Source organism: Drosophila hydei, unplaced genomic scaffold, assembly GCF_003285905.1.
Source record: "Drosophila hydei strain 15085-1641.00,03,60 unplaced genomic scaffold, DhydRS2 tig00008137-arrow-arrow-pilon, whole genome shotgun sequence".
Classification (NCBI taxonomy): Eukaryota; Metazoa; Arthropoda; class Insecta; order Diptera; family Drosophilidae; genus Drosophila; species Drosophila hydei.
The window spans coordinates 483038-506502 of NW_022045845.1; the positions used below are offsets into that span (position 1 = coordinate 483038).

At 43.8% G+C, this 23465-nt stretch overlaps 1 protein-coding gene across 7 annotated transcripts in view; it reads left to right on the forward strand.

Annotated features, from left to right (window-relative positions):
• LOC111601805 (homeobox protein homothorax) overlaps positions 1-23465 on the forward strand; it is a 107548-nt gene that overhangs the window by 43992 nt on the left and 40091 nt on the right. For 6 of the 7 annotated variants that reach the window (XM_023318598.2, XM_023318592.2, XM_023318593.2 and 3 more), the window contains exon 7: positions 12114-12237. In XM_023318598.2, the coding sequence (XP_023174366.1) occupies positions 12114-12237 (124 nt within the window). Of the gene's footprint in view, positions 1-9248; positions 9337-12113; positions 12238-23465 lie in introns of those variants that run through there. The other variant, XM_023318599.2, reaches the window with a different exon arrangement.

Genomic DNA, 23465 nt, shown 5'->3' on the forward strand with positions numbered 1-23465 from the left:
GTATATAAATATATATACATTTAATGTATATATAGAGATAAATGTATGTGGCGCACGAAAATTATTGAGCATTTAACACCGACAGTCGACAGATCGAGAGCTCAAGATCTTTCAAATTCAAGATATTGCTGGCAACGCTATGTTGCATGCACACTGCCATAGGGGCGAGGGGGCTTGGCTTGTTTTTGTGGCAAAAGGGGGCTCGGGCAGGCAATACAAACACTTTGCACTCAACACCCATTTAGCTAGCTAGCTCGCTGGCTGCTGCTGATCATCATCAGTTACTGATGGTGATGATGATGATGATGATGATGATGTTGATGTTGATGATGTGGCCGCCAGCCGCCAGCCAAATTGTTTACAATCAAGAAAAAAAATTTGCGATCGATTGCAGCGACGGTGGCAAGGAAAAGTGTGAGCAACCGCAAAGGCAATGCCACAGCAGCAACTGCAGCAACAACACAACTGTAAACTATTTACAGCGTGGCAGGCTCGTTGATTGTTTTTGCTGCAGTTTTGTTGTTGTTGTTGTTGCTGCTGCTGTTGCTATTGCTGCGCTTTATACAATAAAATTTATTTGATTTTTTTACGCTGCTTTCATGCCTCAGTATTTTTCTTCAATTTTCCTGCACTTTTAAACTTGATCGTTGTTCTTGTTGCCCGCGTGAAAAGCGGGAAAATGAAAATGCGGCGTCGATGCTGGCGGCGGCCGCTTCGCTTCGCTTTTATAAAAATAAATTGTTCGCAGACGTAATGATGCGAAAGCAATTGAGAATTCTATATATGCATTTGTCTATATGCCTACGTGTATGTGTGTGCGTGTGTGTGCGTATGTGTGTGTATTTGTTTGTTGTTTGTCGGAATGCGTAAAATTTCAATTGACTGTGGCAAAGCATACAGAGATCCGTCGATCTCTATCTCAGACTCAGTCTCAGTCGCTATGCCTGTCTCTATCGTTAACTTTGTCTCTGGCTAGTTACGTAATGGAGGGCAAATAGAGAGATGATTGGCAGGGCCTCAAGACTCAATGGAACTGATGCAGCAATCCTTAGTCGCAATCTTGGCTGATCCTCAGCTTGGCCTCGCGTTATCAGTGCGATAATCGATGGCTGTTTGGACGTGCCACTGACAGTTGCAACTATTGCGCAACAGCGCGTGATCACGCAGTGTTGGTAAACGTTTGGCCATGGAGCGGGCAAGCGAACGATCACTAACCCAACGGGCGGTGCTCGTCGATTGCTCGTTTCGGGTTTGCCTTTTTGTCCATGCCACTGCCACGGCCACGGCCACGCCCACTGCTAGATTGCAAACGAAAAGAGAGTGGCAGAAAAGGCAAAACAAAAAAATAAGCAAACGAACGAACAAAAGTTAATTGTTAGCGCTTACCCCCCTGGACCCAGACCAAGGACCAAGAGCCTTTGTGCGCCTGCGTGAATCTCGACTCCGGGTGGTACAGTCTGCGAGTTAATCCGATTTGTTGCGCCCCTGCGCCCAGCCAGAGTGCACAACGCGACGACTACAGCAGCTCAGCAGTCTCCGTATACAGGGGTGGGTTATGCGACGCTGTGATTGATTGCCTGAATATTTGGACCAGGGTTGTTTCTCTGCCCTGCTCGAGTCGAGTTCCTGTTTCTGTCCGCATGTGCTGCTGACTGCCGACTTCTGTCTCCCTCCCTCTCGCTCTAAGTCTTTCGCTGCTAAATGTTGAACGTGACTCAGTTGCTTTCTGAGGTGAAAATTTGATTAAGCAGCTCAAAGTACAGAGCAATGCAACAAAAAACGAACAGAAACCGAAATGAAAAGTGAACAACTGCGGGCAACATTTTAATTATTGCAATTACAAATTGCATTGCAGAAATTGCAAAAATCACGCATTTTATTGATTTTTAATTGCAGCTCGTTGCATACCAAAGCTGCTGCTCGGCCCGGCTCAATCAAGCCGGGAACAGAGCCTGGCCAAGAGCCAGACATGCGCATTTGTGCCTTTAATTATGTTGTTGATTGTGGCTGTCCGTCCGTTGTCCATCTGTCGCCGCCTGTCAGCCGGCCAGCTGTCTGTCCGTCTGTCCGTCTGTCTGTCAGCCCATTTAGGTGCGAACAACTGCGAACTGTTGGCTGACTTGTAGGGAACAGCCAGCTCGAGAGTGCCCCACACCAGTTAGTCAAGTTGAGTTGTCATAATTTTCTGTCGTTCGACAAAGGCAACAACAGCAACAACACCTGCCCAAGTGCCGCTGCTTGCGGCCTGGCCAAGTCACAGCGCGCCAAATGCCGCAAATAACTCAGTTAATATAATTAAGTTTTGCACGAAATGTGCAGCAGAAATATGCGAAAAATGCCACGCAATCAGCGCCAAGCAGCAAAAAAAACTAAACACAAAAAAAGTAACGCAAACACCTCAAACTCGCAATCAAAGCAGCAAAGCCAACGGCTCCAAAAACTTAAACTTTAGTTTATGAACTTGTCCTGGCGTCAACACGTGTAAATAGCTTCGGCCGACAGGCACACATGTGGTGCCACAACGCATGTAAATTACGTAATGGCCAAGTGGCAAGCCGACTGAATTTATGAACTCGCTCGATTCTCTGTCGTAGCCTCTAACAGTTTGCAATTAACTGACATTCCGCTGCGAATATCTTAAGCGTTAACTTTGTTACGTCACAACGTTACGTTATTGTCAATCTGTTGATCATCTCTACTGCAATACGTAAGCAATTTCGTAATATTTCTGATTAGACGAATTGCTGACCTTAAGCATTCAGAACTTTGCTGAAGATCTCTATAAATGATAACCCTTTGTGTTCGAGGTATGCTGATTCTAGTCAGAGACCCTTTGTTTAAATTTAATTAAATTTAATTAAATTAATATTTTGATTCACCTTTTAACGCCAGAATTTTATGTAAGCTCTCAATACTTGTTGACGTCAGAGAATATAGTAATTCCATAAGCATTTCGTACCTCATTTATCTAGTTTGTTATGAGAATCTAATCATTGTCGAATTTTATTTAAATAGAGCTTACCATAAACATTATTTATAACTATAAAAAATAATTATTTATAACAGTAAAATATATATATTAAATATAGATGAGCAACGCTTGTAGTATGTAGAAAATTTAGTTGCACGTAGCGCCATAGAAAAGTCTTTATGAGCGCTTCAAGCATTGATCTAACTTTCCGTATATAAAATACATTGTTTATTGCATATTTCCTTATAATACCTTATAAGTGTCTGACTGACATTTTTATAGTAAAATATTCATATTCTGCACGCTGGTTTATTAAATTTCTACAGCATAATTTGATTAAGTTATTTAATTGGCTTATGGCGCTGCTTTTAGCTCTTGGTCAAATAAACAACTCCTTCCAGTGTTTGAAAAATCAAATTTCATACATTTTCCGTTCAGCCCCCGCCCAGTCGCGCCCACTGCGGCATTTGCATACAAATCACGCCGACGCGACGATGCTGCCACCATTTGCAACCCTTCAAATGCGCCACAGACAACAAAAACAAAAGCAATTTTCAAAAAGAATAAAAAGACAACTGCAAAAGCAAAAGCAAAAAAATACCGAAAAGCGCTTCTAATGTTATTTTGATGTTGTCTCGATGGGTCTTCAATGGGCGCTACCGATTCACATGAACATTTACATTTTCATTCCCGTTCACATCCACATTCACAGCTCTGGCTCTGGCTCTGGCTCGGGCTCGGGCACTGGCTGTAGCCGTTGGAAACCCGCAAAATGCGTGTTTTAAATCCAATTTAGACATTATCTAATTTAGGGCATCTCTGCACCACTCACCGGTGACAGACTCGAGCCGAGCCGAGTCGAGTTGAGTTTCGATGCCTTTTTATGCAAATCTATGGAAATTTCATTACGAATCCGCTGCACACCCCTTTAGCAGAGCCAAAGCCAGTGCCCAGACCCTGGAAGTATTTTTTGGCTAAATGCTGTAAACTGCGAAACGCCAAAAGACGTAATAAACTCATTTAAACGCCGCTACCGATGCCCTTTGGTTTGGGTAATGAAATTTTTGTAAAGCATCTTGCCACGGCCGCACGATAATATGCAAATGGCCCTGGTCCGGGTGTTGGGCTTGGGCACGGGGGCCCAGTGGGACGTCCCGAATGGACGAGTGAATCTCTGCGCATCGTCGTGTGGCAATAATCAAATTTTCTAATTTTTATGGCTCTCTCTGGGCCAAAAGCCGGAGCCTCACGACCAGGTCTAATTGATTTTGCACTGGCCAACGTGATTTTTCGACTGATTTACGAGTGCGCCAGTAAGAGAGTTGCCTTTTAAATGGAAACACTCTTCGAGAACGCGATTTCTGTTTCTTTTTCTTTCTCTGCTTCTTTAACATTTTTTTACCAATTTTTTCTGCCAGTCATCGCAATGACGATGGCGACGTCGTCTTCTAGTCTACTGCGCCCGGGCCGCAATGATGCGACAGTTTCGGCATTCAGCTTTCAGTTTCTGGTGCGGCGCGGGCCAGGGCTTTTAGAGACAAGCCGCCCCTTTTTAGAGGCCTTTTAAGACAATACGCGGCGTGCTGAACTTCGCAGCAAGCGTGACATGGCAAAATGCTATAGCATGGGCGATCCAAGCTGGAATCGGGGCGTTGTTTAACTGAAGTGTATTTTCGGCTTTTACTCAGCTTGCAGCTAGACCTGGGGTCGCAGTGGAGCTGGAGGTGAGGCGGCCGTAACAATAAGAAAAGTCTATATGGCTGCGAATCTGTTTGATCTACTTTGGAGCTGCTGCTGCCAGAGCTATTTATCAGTGAATTATATCAATAATACGAGTAGTATATGAATCTCACATTATGTGACTCGACAATTCCGGGCTGCAGCGGGCAGCGACAAATCCTTGTAATGCCTTGTCTATGGCCATGTATCCGCTGGCTGGCTAATTTCAAATGTCGGCTTATCTGGCTAACAAGATGTGTGCCGGTCGATAGCCGGAGTGTCCGACACCTTTTGGCCGTGCTTATCGCATGCAAAGATTGAGATTTTGGCACGTCAGCGCTGACATTGCATATGTCATGCAGGCCCGAATACTCGTTCGAGGAATGCAAATCTATAAAATCTCACTGGCTAAACGAAATGAAAATGTCTGCTTAAGCAGTTGTCGCAGTCGCGGGCGCTGACAACGGGCCGTCCACGTAATTTGCAAATGAGCGTTCGAGTCAGGCAATGGGCGAACGGGCAACGGGCGAACAGGCAACTGGCATGTCGGCCTGATCCCTGACCACGATGTGGCTAATCTCCACGCCAGGCGCTGTCGTCTCTATCTACCTGCGGAATCTATTTGACACTGTCTCTCTGTCGGCCAGCCTGTTTGCTTGTCTCCTGTTTGTATGTAGTTTGATTTTAGTCTTTGGCACGCCATGTTACAAGAATTGAGAAACTCCTTGGTCTTGGCTGGGTCCCATGTGGCGGGATCCCGGTCCCAGTTCCGTATTTCGGTCCCGGGGCGGGTGTGACACTTTACATGAAATTACTTTGCATACACATGCATCAAATTAATTACACGATTAATGTTCTCACATGCAACGAACAGCTCTGAGACTGAACCTCGCTCTCTCTCTTCCTCTCTCTCTCGCTCTGTCAGCTTATGCAAATCTATTTCGCGCGATCATTGCAGCATTTGCATGTCGCTATCTTGATATCTTTGCCGGCAAGAAAATGATTCCATTGCCTTTCGTGATACGTCTCCTCAGCCCCATCGCCAGCCCCTCCGGGCAGCTTTCTTCGTTTGAACTGGTCTGGGTCTGGACTTGGAAGAATGTGTGTTGGAATTGTGTGAAACATGCCATTTGAATAATTATCTTATTTGCATTGCAGCCGCAACAAACAACTGCAGTCAGTTGCAAATTAAAAAGTGCAAAGTCCATTCGGCTCCGACTCGTCTCTAGCTCAGGCTCGCGCTCTCGCTCACATGTTAATCTCTTTTGGCTGGGCTTTGCGAAAAGTTCAAATTGATAGCCAAGATTTGCGTCGCAGATAAACCCCTGACACACTGTGTGAACAATGCCCATGGCGAATCGCGTGCAGCTCCAGCAACGGCTCGAGCCGTGCTCCATTTCCGTCTGCAGCCACAGCCCAATTCCAATCCCAATCCGAATCCAAATCCGAATCCCAATTCCAATTCCAAAACCAATCTAGTTTTGCTTCGTGCTGCCTTCTGGCCAGTCTGCCAGTGCCAGTGCCAGTGGCAGTGGCAGTGGCAGTCTCTGGCTCTGCCTCAGTTACTTTTCCACTGTTTGTGTAACATAATAACAAAGTCAAACAAATGATAAGTGATAGAGCCACAATTGCGCGCCACTCTGCTTATCTATTTAATATTTTTTCTTCATTCCTTTCTTCTATTTTGTTGTGTATTTCAGGTAGCTTCTGAATTTTTATTATCAAAATACTAATTTCTTTGTTTGCACAAGATTTCCGAAAAAACGCAGTACTTGGACGGCAGCACCTACGGTACCTGCTTCAATTTGTTATCAGCTTATAAATATTTAATCACAGACTTGTACTTGGGCGTGCTTTTTTCGATTGCGATAGCAGTCCAAGATTGCCTGTGCCCCAGAGCGAGACAAACGCCGTAGCTGAGCGGGACAGGTCACGCTGTGCCACGCTGCGTATGAGTAACGACGCCCATCTGATCAACATTATATCTGAAGCATAGATACGCACAGTACTCGCACAATTATGTCAAGTGCTTCTACACGAAATTAACATGTAGCTACTCGAGTGCTTCCGTTGGTCAGTCCAACTAGCTGCACACAAATCTCTTCTGCTATAGATAAAGAAAAAAGCAAAACTATCAAAATTTTACCAACTGATTAGTGAGACACAAAACTTTATTTCGTTGCTCAATGAGTTAGTTCATGAGTTCTAATCACAGTATTAGAGCGAGGGAGAGAGCTGAAAGAGTTACAAAGGTTAGGTTTATATATAATATAAAACATAATTATAATAATATTAATTCTTATGCAAAGCCAAGACAAGTTCTTAGAAATATATGCTTGGGCTGTATTAACTTTACTTGCGATCACATTTTCCAAATCATGTTCTGTTTTAAGTGAAAATTAAACTAAACTTTAAACGGAATTTAAATTGAAGCATATAACTTAGACAAAACAAGCTGCCACTCATGTATGTAGCTGTCTCTGTCTAGAGCCACCTGTGCATGTGCTTGTGTGTGTGTGTGTGTGGTATAATTGTGTGTAATTAACTTGCAATTTGATTGAAATTATAGCCTGTACTCACTGGCACTTGCTGGCATACACACACTCATGTGTGTGTGTGTGGAAAATCTGCTTGGAGTGTAGCAATTTGCGTGTCGACTGTTAGCGTCGAGGGCAACCCCAAAAGGCAGCCATATTGTGAATTGGCAGACCCGACCCCTGGCTGTCTGATTGGTCTTGCAAGGAGCAATGCTCCTACGATGCCAGCCACTTTAATTAAAAATTCAACCCTTAAACAAAATGGCACAGCTCGGTACAGCGCACACATGAAGAGACTCACACGAAAACGCATTTCATTTCATTCAGCGAACATTTTACAACTCGAACAAATTTGAAAAACAATTAAATGCCATGCGCGCAATTAAGTACAGAGAAGGTGGCAACAACAACAGCGGCAAGTCGAACGTGTGGAGTAACTGCTGAAGTGGCACACTGGCTGGTGGTGCGGGCATATACCGTTAATTAAGCAGAAGCAGCTGAAAGACTGCCTGACAATGGGGCTGCGGCATGGGAGCCTTAGAATTGAGTTTGGGCTGCGGCTAAGCGCTGCTCCGGGGCGCTAAAACCACAAGAACAGAAACAACCAACACGACACAAACAGACAAACACAAGCTTTTGTGTGCCCCGGCAATGCCAATGCCAAACAACAAATCCATCAAAACAAACAGCCGTCGGGGTTTATACGGATTGCTATTTGGGGTTCTCTGCTGTTCGCCCCGAACCGCATCAGAAACATAAACCAAGCGAAAAACTTTCAGCCTGTGCGGCCATGTAAAAAGGATTTAATTATTTGTTCTAAGGATATGGATGCGAATGTCTGCGTGTGCGTGTGTGTGTACGTGTGTGTGTGTGGTTCTTAGTCAATCTGCTGCTGTCGCTTTGTGAGTGTTTGTACACAAACAGAAAAATATGTTTCACGTCCACTTTCGAGGCTGAACAAATAGTGCTTCAAGGCCCACAGGCAAAGGGGCAACTGAGGCAGGACAATGATTATTGGGTCTGGTCCAAATGCTAAGCTGCAGTTTTTAATTGTGAAAACGAGCATAGCCTAATCCTCGTTGCCCTTAGGCAGCAACAGCGGCAGATATCTCAGCTGTAAATACCAGTCCAATTTAAATAGCATTCCTCTTACGATTTCCCATTTCCCTTTCCCAGGGCCGAAATGTCAAATGCACGCGGCAAATGCTGCAGGGCAATTACTGTTCAGAGTCCTGAGCTCTGGTGCCGTGTCGCATCAGCAAATGAGTAACAATCATAACAACAGCAACGAGATGGCACACGCGCTGCCACGCCCACTCTCGCAAGTCGAAAGGAAAATGCGACTTCCCACGCGCTCAAAAAGTTCTGCTCCCATTCACCATAATTTGATTGTTTTGTTTGTAGTGTGTGGCGAGTCGGGGTGAGCGCCGAGCACTGAGGGCTCGGGCTCTACTAACTGTTGATTGTAGTGATTAACGGCCGCATGGAAGCACTGTGATTGCCAGCTAGTAAATTATATAGCCGAATCTCTAGCGAAAATTGCATGTTTTGACTCCTGAATTTCCTTGCGCGGCTTTCCTCCTTTTTTTCGGCTGGGCGGATACGGCACGCGGCGCTGACTTGGGCGAGGAGCAATTATGCGGCAGCTGAGCCGACTTAGCCAAGTCACTTGGAAAGCTGACCAGAGTCGTAGAAAGCAGCGCGAGAGAGGGAGGTGGCCAGAAGAGCGGAAGATACGCCACATAATGAAGTGTTTGGGCAATCAAACAAAACAAAAGTTTGGCAACAGCAATTGACCAAGTGGTTGTTGTTGTTGTTGTTGCTTAGCTGTTTGTTGTTCATTTTGGGGCGATTACATTTTATGCGAGAGCACAACTTTGCGGTTGTTTAATGTGCGGCACGTTTAAATTTTTAAACAACACGATTGTCATGTCTGGCAGCAGTCGAGCGGTGTGGCATCATCAAAAATTTAAAGAGCTGGCAACGCCATTTTGCTTATTGACGCTGCGTTTTAGCTGATAAATAAATAATTTGGCTGGCAGGCGGCTGTCAGGTCCCCAAACCCCCAAGTAGATGGCGAACGTCCCCAAACCCCTCAGCGCCAAAAAGGTAAACGAAAATTGTTTCTTGATCATTTTAATGCACCCAAAGGGACGCAAAGTGAAAAAGTTTTGTTTTTTGGGAAAGGGGGGGCAACAGCAACATTACGTGATGCGAAGTGACATGGCATGCTGGCGAGTGTCGTGCCCGAGTGTGGCCAGGAGGGAGCGAGCTGCCTCAGCTCAATTTCATTAATAGTGAAAGCGTCAGTTCGGCCCTCATCATTTAAATAAAAACCAATATTTGATAATAATTGTCGCAGGACATGCAATGCGATAAGCAGCAGCAAAACAGCAAAACAGCGACAGCCATTCGAGTCGTGCCAATGGCAATTCGATAGCTTAATTTCCATGCCGCTTGTTAATTGAAAATGTAATTAATGCACGCATCGATAAGCTCTGTTACCCAGCACCGGGTCCAGTGCGTCCGCTGCTGTCCTGTGCCTATCCTTTCAAGGAGCGCGACTGGCATTTAGCACGACGCATGCCGCCTGCCGCAGGCCGCATGCGGCTATCTGCAACACTCGCCGTGTTCAGGTAACTCGATACAATTTCAATAGCTCGAAGACCGACCAGAAGAACCTTCAACTCTAAAGTGTGTGCGGCAAGTGTGAAAGATTCGAAAAGCTGACCGACTCGACTCGACTCGACTCGAACTCTCTGAAAGGCCGACAGCCCTATCAAATTTCGGCCAACATGCCACTCATAAAAGGAAAGTTTTGGTTGGGAAAATGCAGCCCTTTGTTTCACTTTGATTCTGATTTCTGCTCTCCGTTTTTTATCTTTTAATGCAGCTAATTAAATAGTTTCATTTGCTCGCTTTAATGAGCCACAAATTAGGCTGCGGTTGCCCCGCTTTTTATAGCCCATAAAGCTAGCAACGAGAATGGAGAAGAAAAGCAAAACGACAATTGCTGTGAAGCTTCGGGCCTATCGACTAGCCAGTCGTATCCGTTTAGGTTGCAAATTGTTTATGCGTCTATCAAGAGACACCTCATAGCTCAAACGGACAGAGAGAGCGAGAGAGAGAGAGAGAGACAACTTGCATTCGAAATGAAAGAAAAAGAAAAGTGCCACAATTCAATGCTTTCAAATGCAGACAGCGTAGCCAATAATTAATACATTGATTGCCAAATTAGCAATTTTTCGAACCAGGAATTAAACGACAACTCAGACAAATTGGCAACAAGCCAACGCGCCTTCATAGCCATAAAAATAATAATTTGAATAAATTGTATAAATTATGTGACTGAAGAGAACGGACAATTGTTAGCTCTGAGACGATAAGTCTGATAGGAAACTTCTCTATATGCGAGGCTATAAATTCTCTAATATTTATATATATTAAAAACTTTTATTTTATATTTCTCCCCCACTTTAGTTGGTCCTCGAAAATCAAACCAATTTTGTATTTGCTTTTGTATGCAACAATCATAAAAACTGCAATATGATTATAACTTTGTTCAATCGCCCTCCAGCTGCGCGCTTAGAGAGACATACAGACCCACACCCACACCCAGACCCACGCCCACGCCCACTCGCACAGTCATAATATTTGGATTGTCTATAGCGGGGCGCTATTAATATGCGATTTAACAAATATTTAGCGAAAACACATGCGATGCGCTCTGCATGCCAAATGAATCAAAAATTGCCGTACGCACACTCAAAATTCAATGTATTCGAAAGTCAAGAATTTTTACGAGCTTGGGAAAATAATAATTTAATGGTTAAAAATTGTGAGCGATGGACTTTTGTGAGCTGGCTGAGGTAGGGTCAGTACATGCACACACATACATTACTGCTACAGTTGTGTGTATTTGTGTACACGTGCATGAAATTAATGTTTGTTGACTTCTTCGAGCGACAACAAATTTCGTCGTTATTAGCAGAATTTAAATTGCTGTTACCGATCGATTTCGAGCAGGGCTTTCAGAGGCAACGACGTGCTGGCTAAAAATATGGCTATAGCTCTGGCTATATGGCTACATGGCTATGTGGCTATGAGTGCTCTGGCCAGCCTGGACATTGACATTTTTGGTATCTGCAGTCCGCGCTTAATATGCCGCCATCGTTCACGACGCGACGTCGCAAAGCTAAAGATGACGAGGCTGTTGTGCCTCTACTCCTAGTTAGAAGACGCACAGGCAAAGTCAAAGGCAGAGCCAAAGCAGAGCCAGTTGCTGCATATTAATTTGATAACTTATAAATACATATGTATATATATACTATATATATATATATATATATATATATTTGCACACGATGTTGTTGTTGGTCTAGGCCTAGGCCACGATCGTTGTTTGGGCATTTGTTAGGCCATAATATGGCCAAGCCATGGCAGTTTTGACAACTTGACAGTCGTGCAGACGAAGACTCAGACTCAGACTGAGACTCAGACTCAAGCTTAGACTCAGGCTGTAAAACTCAGAGTCGGACTGGAACAGACCTGACGGAGTCAGCGACACGAACAGCAACAGACAACAGACATTGACTCGCTGCTATCTTGGTTGTCTGCGACTTTATATTGATTGTATGTCCAGTTTTATGTGGCCCATTTTATGGTTGGTGTGTCAATTTAAAGCGACATTTATAAGCAATTTGTAACTAATTCTAACAAACACCTAACGCATGCCTTGCCAACTTGATCAATGTGTAGCTTGTGTATATAAATATGTATGTGCCTCGAGTTGTATATATCTATTAGTATACTACAGTCGCGTCTTGATCGATCCAATAATATAAACTCACTCTCTCTCTTTCTTTCTCTCTCTTTCTATGTTACAGCGGCCGCCCAGCTCATCGCTGTCCTATGGGGGCGCAATGAACGATGATGCTCGCTCGCCGGGCGCTGGTAGTACACCTGGTCCATTATCACAGCAGCCACCTGTCTTAGATACATCAGACCCTGGTAAGTGTTCAACCTTTGATTATTTTACACATATTTAGGCATTCCAGCTGCAAATTGTAGTTAGACTTCACATGAATATAAAACAGTTGAGTTCTGGTAAATAATTCAGTGAAATGTATCGTTCACGTCTAACTGAGCAATATTGTTCACTGGCCATTGAGTAAGCTGAGTAGTTGATTTTGACATTTGGAGTCAAATAAATATATAATGTATATGCAGGTATTCTTTGAGCTATGCGCAGAGTGTATGCTCTTTACACCTTTGGCATGATTTGTCGCTTTGCCGGCTGTTTGATTATGTTGTTTGCTTCAGCTTGAAGTGTTGCTGCGGCAGTTTGTAGCTAAAGTTATGGGCGAACAACTACTTCAGTAAACAGTAACGCGGCTCAAAGCTTAAGCACACACACACACACAGACATACACACACACGTATAAGTACAAGCAGCAAGTGCGACTGAGAGATACTTAGGGACATCCCTAAGCCGCGACTCGTAGACTGCCTGTCTTTTGCATGTTGCAGAGTCTTCACTTCAAAAGTTGTGGCAACCGAGAGATTTTTCAATATTTTGAGTGCGTGCAGCAGCAACAACAACAACAACAACAGCAGCAGCAGCAGCAATAATAACAACCACAACAACAACTTCGCACTTGGCGCTTCTTTTTGAAGATTTTTATGTTCGTAGCTCGTAGACTGGTCTACGGTGCTCGATGCTCGGCATCGTCACTTGGACTTGGACTCCACGTTGAATTATTTATGGTGATAGGCAAAATATTTTTATGTGTTTTTCTGTTGCCGGCAAGAAAACAAAAGCGCGTTCGGCGCAAACACCACTCGAAAGAGACACTCTCCGGGCCACTCGTCGTCTTGGCTGGTGTTGCCTCGAGTGGTCCATGGTGATAATGCACTTTTCAGTTTTTCAGTTTTCAGTTTTCAGTTTTAAGTTTTAAGTTTTTAGTTTTCGAAGACGGTAATACTTTTCGGCCATAGACCAAATGACGCGCTCTCAAGCCCAGCGATGATTTTTACTGGCAGAAGGAGGCGCTCACTGCTGCTCACACAGCCAAACAGCCCAACAGCCGATTCGCTGGACTTGACGCCAAAAGCAAAAAGCAAAAACAAAAACTTTAAAGTGAGCCGACTACTACAATAACAACAAAATATTTGCCACAAAAATATTCTAGCCGACTTTTGTGGCGCGTTTTACGAGATGTCTTCTTTTTTTGTTTCCTTTTGTTTTTGAAGCATTTTGATTGATTTATCTACATGTCGAGTTACTTTGTAGACAAATGAAATTTTGGCACAGTCGAGGCAGTTGAAGCTGCACTTCAATGGGCGTCTGAGAGAGGCTGCATCTGTGCGAATGAAAATTATCTACAGTTGAATAAGTTTTGCGGGCAGCGAGCAAATTTTAATGTTCATTTGAGTTTTTGCCATGGTGATAAGAAATTTTCGCGTTGCTCGTCGAGTTCACATCATTTCCCTTAGCCGAGCAATTGTGCTGCGCGTATTTCGGGCGTAGCAAATAGATATTTTCTACATTTTAAGTAGACACGCAGACAAGCGGACAGACCAGAGGCAGTCAGGCAGGCAGCAGTCCAGGAATGTGGTTACCAAAGAAATTCACTGCTGCTGCACAAATTCCAGTGCACACGCAAGAGCTGGCAGAGGAATCTGGTTGGGGTAGCAACCGCCGTCGAGGGTTGCCGTAATTTTATGCACGAATTCGTAAAATGTTATTCAAATGGAAAATGTGATTTTTATCAATTTTGACAGGAATTTTTCGCAGAAAGCATAAAGAAAACGTAGCACAAGGATGTGTCCTCTGGCTGACGCAAGTTTAACTTGTGTGCAAATGTTCAAGTTGCTCTAATTTATGAGGTCAGGCAATTGCCTAAAGATGAAGAAAATGACAAAACAAATCAAGTATTTAAGGTCCCTAAATTATGAGCGACAAAATACTTTGCTTTAATAAATGACTTAAAGTTCGCTCGGGAAAACAGCAGAAAGGAAATTGATGCTCAGAAAGCAGGAGCTGAAGTCAGTACAAAGACAATTAGAGTTCCTAATTGATGCACCATGTTGAGTAGAAGAGTGTCATTCTATGCTTAGGACCGTATTGAGTGGAGGTTGGCTAGCGTGAAACGGCTGGTCTCTGGCTCTGTCTTTTTCTTTGCTCCGCTTAATTGCTGGAATCGTCGTAATCGAAATTGTTAGGGGCGTCAACGCGACGACTTTTGCCTAGATAGATTTCCATAAATAAATAATCCCAGCAATTAGTTGCTGGAAAGGCACAAGTCAGTATCAGTCGAGCCGGGCAGACAGTTTCGTGTCAGTCTCGATTCAGTTTTGAGAGTTAGTCTTTGGGTCTATATAATTATAGGGCACCCTCATCAACGTCCAACGTTCACGTCGCGCGTACCAGCGTTGCATTCAATTAAAAAATATTTGTATATCTCTTTGTGTTCGTGTGCTCTGTGACCTGCCCAAAATGCTGATGGCGATGATGACGGATCTCAACGTCTGTATTTTTCATTTCATTTTCCGTTTTTGTTTTTTTTTTTTTTTTTGCTTTTGGCGCAACAGTTAATGCGCAATTAAAGAGCCAAACCAGGCGATAAATGTCAGCGTTGTCAGCTATGAAAATATGTTTAAGGTCTGTGTGCATATTTACATTCGAAACGCGGCCATGTCGCTCGTCAAGTGTCGCTTAAATGCAAATCAAAACGAGATCAATTTGATTGCCTTAGCTGCGAAAATGAAAATAAACAAGAACAGCGGGCGACCAGCCCTTAGAGTTTAGCCATCAGGCATCAGCCCTGAGACCTCAGCCCTTAGTCCACAACCCTTCGGCGGCAGCTAACCCCCGACTGACATTGATTGAAAATGCTGCGTGACGTAAATTAACTTTCATGGCGTGGGGCAGCCTCAGAAGTGCGTGTTATCCTTTCCGCTCCGTGCTCAGCGTTCGGTGCTCTGTGCTTAGCGTTTGTCAAGCCGCAAGACCCACACAATTGCCAATTGTTACAGTTTTAAAGTAACGAGGGGTTGCATATTCTGCCCCTCCCTCTCTCTGTCTGTGTGTGTGTGTGGCAGCTTGTTGTTGTCATTGCGGCCTTAATGCCACATTCACATCCATGACCTGGAGTGCACTTTTCGCTCTGGCTACTAAGGCGATTATCTTTGTAGCTGCTGTCGCCCAATTTTTGCTTATTTACATTGATGAAATGTGTTACGACTGCAGCAGCAAGAACAACAACATCATTCAGGCTGAGTAGGAACAATAGCAATAACAATAACAGGAAGCTCTGGCCCTCTAGCCGTTGGCTGTTTGTTATCTTACCACGCACAATTAGACAATTTTCATTTGCCTGGCCGACAGTTTCTCGTTCACATGGCCGCAGAGCCTGAGAGTTTCTCGTTGCCCATCTCTTTCTGTTTGCTTTGTAATGTGAAAGCATTTTTTTGAGCATTTTTGCTGGCTGGCTTTTAATAGTATTACATTTGCTTCGTTTGACAGCAGCTGGGGCGGGGACGCTCTATCAGAAAGTATCTGGTAAAAGGCTCTTGCAGTGATTTAACACGGGCGGAAGTCAGCTTGGAGCAGGCGCAGATTAAAAGCTTTTCGTTATCAAATAATCTTGTAGCGTAACTAGTCTAGATCTAGTCTAGATATAGAACTGGAACTCATATCGCTTTTAAACACATACTTTTATTTATTCATAGTCCTCTACTCTAGTCGCTTTGCACCCAGACTCAAATATCCATTCACACCTCAGCATCAGTCAATCTTGTGATGCCAGCATCTGCCTTTCCCACAACTTTTTAACTCTTTTGTCAAATGCTGACACAATTTCCGCCACCAACGTGGCACAACAATAACAACAACAACAACATCCAACAATAACAACTCAAACGACGATAAAAAAATTAAAATTTTACGCATTAAACAACTTTTGAATAGAAACGCTCGCACGGCTGCCAAAAATTACCCATATCTGTTGTTGCGTATCTGCACACCCTGAACCCGAGCTCGATAGCAATGCAAGAGCAAAAAACCAATCCCAAAAGGGGCACCAGCTGCCGCACGTACCCTGGCCAAGTTCACAATCATAAAAATTGAAACAGAAATTCGATGTTGCCTGCGCCTTTCATAATGAGTCCGCCACCCCAGCTCAGCCCATAGATACAGATAGAGCCAGAGAAGGAGAGGGAGCGCGAGAGAGAGCTTATGTAACATTACGTCAAATTGCACAAAAGGCAATACATCTTCATCCCCTAGCACACGCACACACACAGTCTCAGCTCTTATTTTACAATGAAAATTTACGAACTGACTGTTGCATATTTGGTTGCTGCTCCTCTTGCTGCTGGCACATTATCATATTTCTAGGACCGACACGCCAATGAATAGAATGCGCATCGAATTTCCCAGACCTGGGATTGGGCTCGCTTTTATATACTTTTTGCCATGGCGAGCGACGGTCGTCGGGCTCGGGCTCGGGCTCGGGTTTTAGCGCTCTTGCCACATCAAACTCAACGAGCACATCAACAAAATCATCAACACCAGCAGGGAAAACTCCGTTTTCGACTTGGACTCTGTCACTGGCAGAGGTCGCAGCATAGTTGACAAACAAGCAACACCAACAAAGACAACAACTTGGGTGCTTTTGTTGCTTGTTGCGAGGGTTGCCGCCGCGTGCAGACAAAATACAAACTTCCTTTGCTTATGTTTTGAGGCATGAAATTTTCATATTCCACTTTTTTTCTATCTTTTGTTAAAAAGCGACTCGTTTTACATGGGCTGCTCCCGTGACTTTGACTTGAATTTGTCTAGCTGCAAGACTTATCGCCGTAATATAGTTATGATCTGTGCTACACTGGCCTCCCCATAAATTAGTCACAGCTGAACTGTATCAGTTGGCCACTGGGCTTTCACACAGTAACCGTATGCTGATAACGCGTGTGTGTCTGTCTGTGTGTTTGTGTCTTGTCAAGTCAGACAAGGCCTTTTGCACTTGGTTTTTTTTCGCACTCATTCAACAGACGCGTCAGTCATAAAAAATCATGTTCTTCTTGACTTTTATTATTCATTATTTTCACATTTATTTCGCTCGCAACAAATTTGCAACTTCAATAATATATCGCCATTTTGTATAAATGAAGGAGCCCCGAACACCAGCCACAGCAACAAAACAGTCGTTTGCCTTTAATAGAGCTATCAAAAAGTGCAGCCTGCTGATGACAGTGGCTTATCAAGTCGCCAGTTGCTGCTGGCTGCTGCTGCTGCTGCTGCTGACTGTTGGTGCCCCCCGTTTAAAATTGCATTTCTCAACACACAAATCACAAATCACTGCAAGGCATGCAATCTCTCACACAAATCATTCCATTTTTGCCCGCTGCCAGCGTCGACGTCGACGTCGACGCCAAGTGTCATTAGCGTCACACGCCGGCGACGTCGTCATCGTTAGCTCCATGTCGGACGGGAGGTTCGTTCGCTTTAAGTGTTTATTAGTATGAAACATTTATCAGCAATTATAATTATATGGCTATATGTGTGTGCATTAAATGGTAGCGAACTTTGCGACCCGAGATAGCAAGTGGACACGTTTTTATGGTAGCCACTGTACCGCACTCTGCCCCAGCGCTTGCCCGTCCACTAAATGCTTTTTAAACGTAAGCCGCAAATTAAGCAACAAATGGTATAGGCTGGACAAAATATCTCGAGTAGCTATACACACACACACACACACGCACACACGCCCATTAGTTGAGACGCTAGAGCAGCTCCGTCCCCGTTAAGTGGGGGTAGCAATACCGTTTTTTACGCAAACAGGCAACACCTAAGACATTAGCTGCTGTTCTGGCCAACAAGCGACGCAGGCTAGAGGCAGTCCAAAACCAAACATTCAATGACAAATTATGCGCTTTGGCTGGGCGTAGCCACCTGCCAGACCCAGACCCAGACCCAAACCCAACAGCCAGCAGTCAGCCCAACCGCCTAACCACCGATCCACCTACATAACTACCTGCCTGGCCGTTTTCCACCATTAACATTACCATGTTGTTATGCCACCTACGAGCATTCCAATTCTCTATTAAGTGGCAACGGGAGCGTGTCGTGGGCGTTTTGCTCGGCTCGTTTCAGGGGCGTGTCGTGTTTGGGAAATTTTTGACATTTTGTAATGGGAGCGCGGAGCAAACAGGCAAACAGACAAGCCAGCCAAATTATCTTGCGTCAACAGGAAGACAACGTGTAGAAAACATTGTGGTAAATATGCTTCTAGGCACTCTGCAGTAAGTAAGTGGTAGACTAGCCTAATGATGAACGACATTAGTAAAACATACAGTTCTAGCTGCTATTATTGAGGGGTAGGAAACCCGAAGGGCATAATGAGCACTGAGGCACCCAAAAACGGAAATGAAGTTGTCGAACTCGAAACTAACGAGCAGAAAATAGCTGAGGCAGGACTTCAAGTATCAAAAGGAGGATCCTGGCAGAAAGGTGTATAGCAAATGGCTTGCTTATCACTATATCTACAGTCTATAAGCTATATATAGACATCTGAGACATATATAAGATATATAGAGTGATCAATGCCATATATTCTGTGCCCCCAACCGCCTCGCTTTACAATGTAGATCGTTGAACTTGTCTTTGTGTCATTTGGCAGCTCTTGTAGCGCCTCTATAATATCAGCGCCAATTGTCCCATGTCCGAAAAAGACGACAACGACAACGACAAAGACAACAACCTAAAGAACACAAATGGTGGCACATTGGTGTTTTATATTTTGTGTTGTTGCCCCGTCTGCTGACACCCCCAACCCCCAAGCCTCAACCCCACATTGCGATCCCCACCCACTGCAGACACATGTGTTGGTTGGCTAAATTTAAACAACTTTTGCCTGCAATGCTTTCAATGGAAAAATATCTTTTGTAGCGCCAAATGGCGCCGTGGCAAAAGTTTCATTTTGTTTGGTTTTTTTTTTCGCCTGCTTTCTGACTGCTAGCTGCTGGCTGTAGGCTGCTGGTTGCTGCCTCTTCAAATATTCATTGAGTTTGAGTAAAAGGCCGAGGCCGAGGCCGGGGCACAGGCGCAGGCACGCAGCCATTTCATTAGTAGAGAGGACAAGCCCGAGCCAACATATGGAACTCGAACTGACTAACCGACTAAGGCTGCAGCTCCTCTTCACATTTAAATGCGCACATAATTTCTAATTTGTGCCTCTAATTTATGTGCTCCAGCAGCGAGGCCCAAACTAAGCACAACAAACTTGCCAATTTAACGGCGCCCGGGCAAAACGAAAAAAAGGAGCCCAAAAGGAAGACAAGTAAAAGCAAAGGAGATGGCAGGGAAAAACTTTTGCCGCCACTTACATATAAGAAATAAATAAAGCCATTCCTTCTAATATACAAAAAGCCTCGAACTGAACAAGAAATGAGAAAATTACTTTTTTATAAGTACGACAGCAACAGCAACAGCAACAGCAACGGCAGGGCAAAAAGAAAAACCAACCACCCAAATGGATCCATCCGCCAATCTTACTCCGCCCAGCACACCTTGATGATGTGCGCAGCAGCAGCCATTGAGTACTTGGCCCACATAAAAGGGCCAAACATTGCCTAATTTGGAATTGCCTACAAAATGTGCATTAAAATAACTAGAATCTACTACCCAAACCGCCCGCCACGCCCTCGCCGCCCCTCCCAAAAAAGGTGTGTAATAAAAACAAATGTAAGTCGTTTGTTTATATCAGCAAGCGACAAGTTTTTTTTTTTTTTTTTTTGGCAGTTTCTCGTCCTTATTTGCTGGGGCTTTGCTCTGTGCCGCGTGGTCTGTGCGAAATGCGAACCCTTTGTGGCACCTGGTGTGGTCGGCTGCTGCTGTTGTTGTTGTTTCTTCTTCTTTTTAGTGCGCTGCAATGACAAGCAATGAAATCAAAAGGCATGCAGCAAAAACAGCCACAAAAATCGAACTAAATTTTACGACATAAACATAAATTTTATGACAGGCGAAAGAGTAAACGCCCGGGTTCTCGACTGCCAAAAGGAAATCAATTTTATGTGCTGGCCCAAAACAACAACAACAACAAGAAGAGAGAGAGAGTCAGTCTACGGAAAGACCACAAGAAAGCGGGCGTAGAAAAATCTATAAAAAATATGTGAGAACTATTAAAAAGTCGTAAACTGAGACCAACTGAACGGGCACAGTGGGGCCGAGAGGGAGCAGATAAAGTGTTTAGCTTTGGCTTTGCATGTCGTAAAGTCGCCGTCAGTCAGATAGATGCATAGAAACTGCTAGATATATACAGCTATCTATCTATATGTATGTGTCTATATCTATAAACCGTGTGCTTGGCCCGGAAATTGTGTAACTCGCTGAAACGTTTCTTGGGAGTTGTGAATGTGAACGTTTGCATTAATAATGCCATTAATGGTCACATTACAAGTGTAATAATAATTGTCCTTGATAGATACACACACACACGCACACACACCCATAGGCACATACATACATGGGTATGGCATGCTGCAATTAGGCCAAGCGACTGTCCAACTTGGCTCGGCCTGCATTTTGGCTTAATGTAAACGCATTTAAACGCAATTACTTTTCACTCGATGTGTGTGCGAGTGTGTGTGTGTGTCTGTGGTGTGGTGTGGTTTGTATGTTTTCTTACCAACTGACACGTACCAAAGCAATGGCTGTTGTTGTTGTTGCTACTGATGATGATTGCTGCCGTCGCTTGGAGTGTCGTCATAAAGATCCTTTATCAAAACGTTAATGGATTGAGTTATATGTACAACAAACATAGCTATATATGTATAGATTAATGTGTGTGTGAGTGTGTGTGTGTAACAGTTAACTTCTTTTTGTTGCTAGTTCTTGTAGTTGTTGCTCTACACGTGTCTCAGCTCCCTCCACTTTGACACTGTTTTGGCTTTGTGCAATTGCACTGAGTTGGCTCACACACACACACACACACGCACACACATAAGCATTTAATGTAAAGTTAATGAAATGCTTTGCTGACCCATGTGCGTAATTGTCGAGCATTGGGTATTATTAATTATGACGCACCCTAATTTTAGTTAAGAGCGAAGACACTGTAGTTGGCAGCCCAGGGCAGAAATGTGCTGAAAACCTATATTAATTGCATTTTAATGAAACTAGGAAATTCGTGTCATACACGTTGTGAAATGGAACCCTTTTCCGAGGAAACTTCATCTGCAAAATAGATAAGTTGCGTTTGCCTTTCGAAAGCAGATCAAAAGCTGTCTGATAAGAGTTCATTGGAACTGAGAGACAGATAGAGAAGGGGGGAGAGAGGTTGGCGCATATTAATCACGTGACTTGAGTAGGTTTTTAGAATTTATAAATAATATTTAAAGAGTGCTTTCAGCTGGCATATGGCATCAATTACATAACTTTGATGCTGCGATTCGTTAGTTCAGTTTCAGCTCGCTCGCTTTTGCCGTCTCTTTTCGCAGTGTAGTACGTATAGCTATCCCTGTCGCAGAGGCAACCACAAATGAAATTAAATATAGGCAGTATTGAAAAAAGTAAATCCAATAATAAAAACAAAAAAATCAACAAAAATCGCTGCGGTTGGCGCGTGTTGTTTTTTGTTTTATTCTATTATCAGTTGCCATGAAAAAATAATATATGAAATAAAATAAAATGAAATGCAATAAATGATGTTTGCATATTTGAGTCGTCGATGGAGGCGGTGCATGTGTGTGCGCTGATAAAAAATTCATTAATTCATATGCGAAATGCAATTAAGCGCAGTGGCTGCCACAAAAAAATGCAAAAATGCAAAAACAAAAAAAAAAAAAAACAAAAAATAAAACGACAAAGATGACAATTAAAAAAAGCTCGTGGCATAAATAAATGTGAAACAGCAAACGCAGCGGCAGTTAAATTAACAAATTGCATGCATATTTTAAATAAATATAAATATTTTAATAAGATTAAACTATAATGCAGCCAAATGTCAAAGCCGCGCATTCCCATTGGGATAACACACACGAATCCGCGGCGAGCATAAAAAGTGCATTTTGCTTAATTTATGCGGTTTTCAATTACCCTTTTGATATGAATTAATGACCGCTCCCGGACGCATTGCAGCTCTCAGCTCTCAGCTCTCAGCTCTCGGCTTTTTACTTTTCTATCCTCACAATTTAATTAACATTGCTGTTTTAAGGCCAAAGCATGATATTATAGCAGAGATCATAAGGCCACCCAGCTAGCGAGCTTTCTCTGCGATTCGCTCAAGCATGCAGCGCTATCGTGCGCCGCTCTCTGCGCTTCTCAGGTGCTGACTTGCTTTCTTTGGCTGCCGTCGTCGTCGTCGTTGTTGTTGTTGTTGTTATTGCATGCTGCACTCAATCATTTAATCCAAATGTTTTGTTTGCAACTACTTTGAGCTATGTGCATTCCTGTAACCGCAACAACATCAACAGCAACAACATTCTTGGGCCCAATGTCTGGCCAGCACAATTTCATGCCCGTGTAAACTATTTGTCGACAATTTTGTCTGCAACAAAAGTCCGCGTGCCACAGCCGCAGCCGCAGCCAAAGCCAGAGCCAGCCAACCAAGCCCACTGCCGCAGCTCCAGCCCAACTCCAAATGCAGTCTTAGTCCTCGCCTCATATCCAGCAAAGCGTAAAAGCGCGCGCTGGCACGAAACTCGGCTGGCCCGGTCTTTTGGGGTTCTTCTGGTCAATAGCCGGTCTAATGACGCTTGTATCAAGCTCAATCCACAGTTCGCGGCGCACATCCTTGCCATAAAAATGCACAAAATATGCAAAGTACATCGATTTAAATCAATTCTAAGCGCTATCAACTTGACTTTCGGCTCAGGCCTAGGCCTCAGCCATTGTTATTGCCCTCTTTCACTCTTTCTGTTTCGCTCCCTCTATCTCTCCATCTCTCTCTGTCCCTGTTTCGAGTCATCGCTTATCAAAAGTTGGCGCGTGTAAAGTAAGTTTACGTGTTGCGCGGCAAAGTGCATTGATAAGCCATAAACCTGAGCTTGAGTATGGGTCTCGGCTCTCGACTTTCTTTCCTGCAGCCTGCTTGCTGATTAGTCGATCAGCAAATGAATTCAGGCTTTTAAATATGCAAAAAAAAAAGAGAAAAAGAAGCAACGACGTATGAAAAGTAAAGGGCTAAAAAGAAAATCAAGCAAAACGACATTAAGAGCCTCTTAAGAGGCAACTGCGT